The sequence below is a fragment of the Miniopterus natalensis genome, chromosome 3 (genome assembly GCF_054644295.1).
Source record: "Miniopterus natalensis isolate mMinNat1 chromosome 3, mMinNat1.hap1, whole genome shotgun sequence".
NCBI lineage: Eukaryota > Metazoa > Chordata > Mammalia > Chiroptera > Miniopteridae > Miniopterus > Miniopterus natalensis.
Window position 1 is genome coordinate 35,520,423 of NC_142083.1, and position 2,292 is coordinate 35,522,714.

At 56.9% G+C, this 2,292-nt stretch overlaps 1 protein-coding gene across 1 annotated transcript; it reads left to right on the forward strand.

Moving 5' to 3' along the window:
- Positions 1-412: 412 nt before the first annotated feature.
- Positions 413-1,988, forward strand: CARTPT (CART prepropeptide). Its single transcript, XM_087815069.1, has 3 exons — positions 413-571; positions 988-1,071; positions 1,881-1,988. Exons 1-3 carry the CDS (start codon positions 413-415, stop codon positions 1,986-1,988), a joined length of 351 nt encoding a protein of 116 aa, XP_087671195.1.
- Positions 1,989-2,292: the final 304 nt, after the last annotated feature.

The following is a 2,292-nucleotide window of genomic DNA, read 5'->3' on the forward strand; positions in this document are numbered from 1 at the left end:
GTGAAGCCAGCCCTGCTGGGAGATGGGCAGGGACCCTTCTGCCTGGGCCTTGCCTCAAAGGCCTTTTCCATTTCCTAGCCCCCTCCTACTCCCCTTCCCTCCCCTCTCGCCCCTCGACTTCAGCTCAGTCCCCTCGGGGAGTGGCCCTTAAAGCGGGACTAACAGCATTTGGGGGCGCGGGGTCCCTGGTGCCCGCGCTCTTGCCCATCTGCGCTCAGAGCCTCGTTCCCGGCGCCTGGAGCCCGGCGGGCATTGACGTCAAGCGGTGGCGGCGCGCTGCCTACAGACGGTTGACCTGGACCCTCCTCCACACCCCCGTCCTCCCTCGCCCCCTCCCTGTTCCCCGCACCCGGACTCTGGCTCGGTATAAAAGGCGGGAGCGCGGGCGCCTCGCAGCGCCGGCTTCAGCACCATGGAGAGCGCCCGCGTCCGGCTGCTGCCGCTCCTGGGGGCCGCCCTGCTGCTGCTGCTCCCTCTGCTGGGCGCCCGCGCCCAGGAGGACGCTGCGCCCCAGCCCCGAGCCCTGGACATCTACTCCGCCGTGGAGGACGCGTCCCACGAGAAGGAGCTGGTCGGTATCCCCCGCCCCAGGGCCCCGGGCGGCCGCGCGGTCCCCTCCTTTGTACCTCCTCTCTTCCCCCCTCCCCACCCCCATTTCCAGGGTCCGGGCGCGGGGAGATGAGCGAAAAGTCCGGGCTTCCGCTGTCATCCAAAGACTGTCTCGAGCCCACGGGCTCCCAGCAGTCTGTAGAGCGACTCGCTTGTCCCCGCTCCTCGGAGCGACACGAGCCTCCGCGGCCCGGGACCGGCTGTCAGTACCTGGGACAGCGCCCGCTAAGTTTCCGTCCCTCCAGCACCCCCTCTGTCGGAGCGTCCCAGGGCGGAGCGCGCGTGGTTCTGGGGCTCCTTATAACTAGGGCTGCAAGTGAGCGCCTGGGCTGGGCTCAGCCAAGGCGGCAACTTGGGGCTCCGGGGGGTATGCTGCAGATCGAGGCGCTGCAGGAGGTCCTGAAGAAGCTCAAGAGTAAACGGATCCCCACCTATGAGAAGAAGTACGGGCAAGTCCCCATGGTAAGGCTTTGGGGTCACCCCTTTCCCGTGTGTTTCCAAGAGGAAATACACCACCTTGAGTCTTATACACGCCTTCTCTCTAGGATGGGGCTAAATAACTCAGGAAAGGGGTTTGCAGAATTCTGTGGGGCCCCCTTTTGTTTCCATTGCCAGCCCTTGCCCGTGGCCTCTAAGGGCAAAGGGTAGACCAGCCGTTTCAGAAGCGCGAACAGCGTGTGCCAGGAGCCGGCTCTGTGTCTGTGTGGAAAGGAGCATTTCCTAAAGACGAGCTTACTTCACCTCACAAAGAGTTCATGCTGTTCCTCCAATTTTCCTCCTGCCTCCTGAATCACTGTCAGTTTTTGCTCTAAGTTCTAGGGTCAAAATTCTTAACCAGGGCTTGTCACCTTCCATGGAGAACAAACACACACATACTTAAATCTCCCTTCTTGGGTTGAGGGGGCAGAAAGCAGGGAGCAGGTATTGTGAGAAGATACACATCTATTGTTTATTTCTTAGAAAAAAGGTCTGGTTGATTATTTTTTTCATTTGAATGAGCAATTAAAGGACCCAGGAAATGTTATCCAACCCCGCCCCCCCCCCCCAAGCTGGAAGAATGTAAGAGGGGCTCAGTAATTTAAATTTTGTTTTATGTTCTCTCACTGAAATGATAAACACGAAGCTCTCTTCCATTTTGGGCCCGACTATGCTGATGGTGATAGGGTCCATCTGTCTCTCCCATGAGGCAGAGATTGTGTTGATGGGGAGAGGTGCCCTTTGGGTGCCTGGGCTTGCACATGCCGGATGACCACACATTGTGTTGCTTGCAGTGTGATGCTGGCGAGCAGTGCGCAGTGCGAAAAGGGGCGAGGATCGGGAAGCTGTGCGACTGTCCCCGAGGAACCTCCTGCAATTCCTTTCTCCTGAAGTGCTTATGAGGCGTCCACCCCCCTCCATCAGTCCCCACTTCCCCTACTTCCCCGAGAGGACTACGCCTTTATCTGTGGAGTGGGGCTTTTAGAAACAAAGTTTGCATTTCCCTCTGATAGCCAAGGGGCTCTTTTCCTGCTGTTTTCAAATAAAAAAAACCACATTAGATGTTACTTTGTGAAGGATAATGTCTTGTATGCTTGTATGGTGTTGATGTGTGTGCAAAAGTATTCTTTTCTTATTTTATTTGTCTGACAAACTCTTGTGTATCTTTGTGTAAAGTCAGGGAACTTTGCTTTGAAAATTATATTT

What these genes read in the sequence shown, in the direction of transcription:
- CARTPT (XM_087815069.1), top strand. Translation starts at nt 413, where the DNA reads ATGGAGAGCGCCCGCGTCCGGCTGCTGCCGCTCCTGGGGGCCGCCCTG. An exon ending in CGTCCCACGAGAAGGAGCTG is followed by an intron (nt 572 to 987) that starts GTCGGTATCCCC and finishes GGTATGCTGCAG; the next exon opens with ATCGAGGCGCTGCAGGAGGT. An exon ending in AGTACGGGCAAGTCCCCATG is followed by an intron (nt 1,072 to 1,880) that starts GTAAGGCTTTGG and finishes TGTTGCTTGCAG; the next exon opens with TGTGATGCTGGCGAGCAGTG.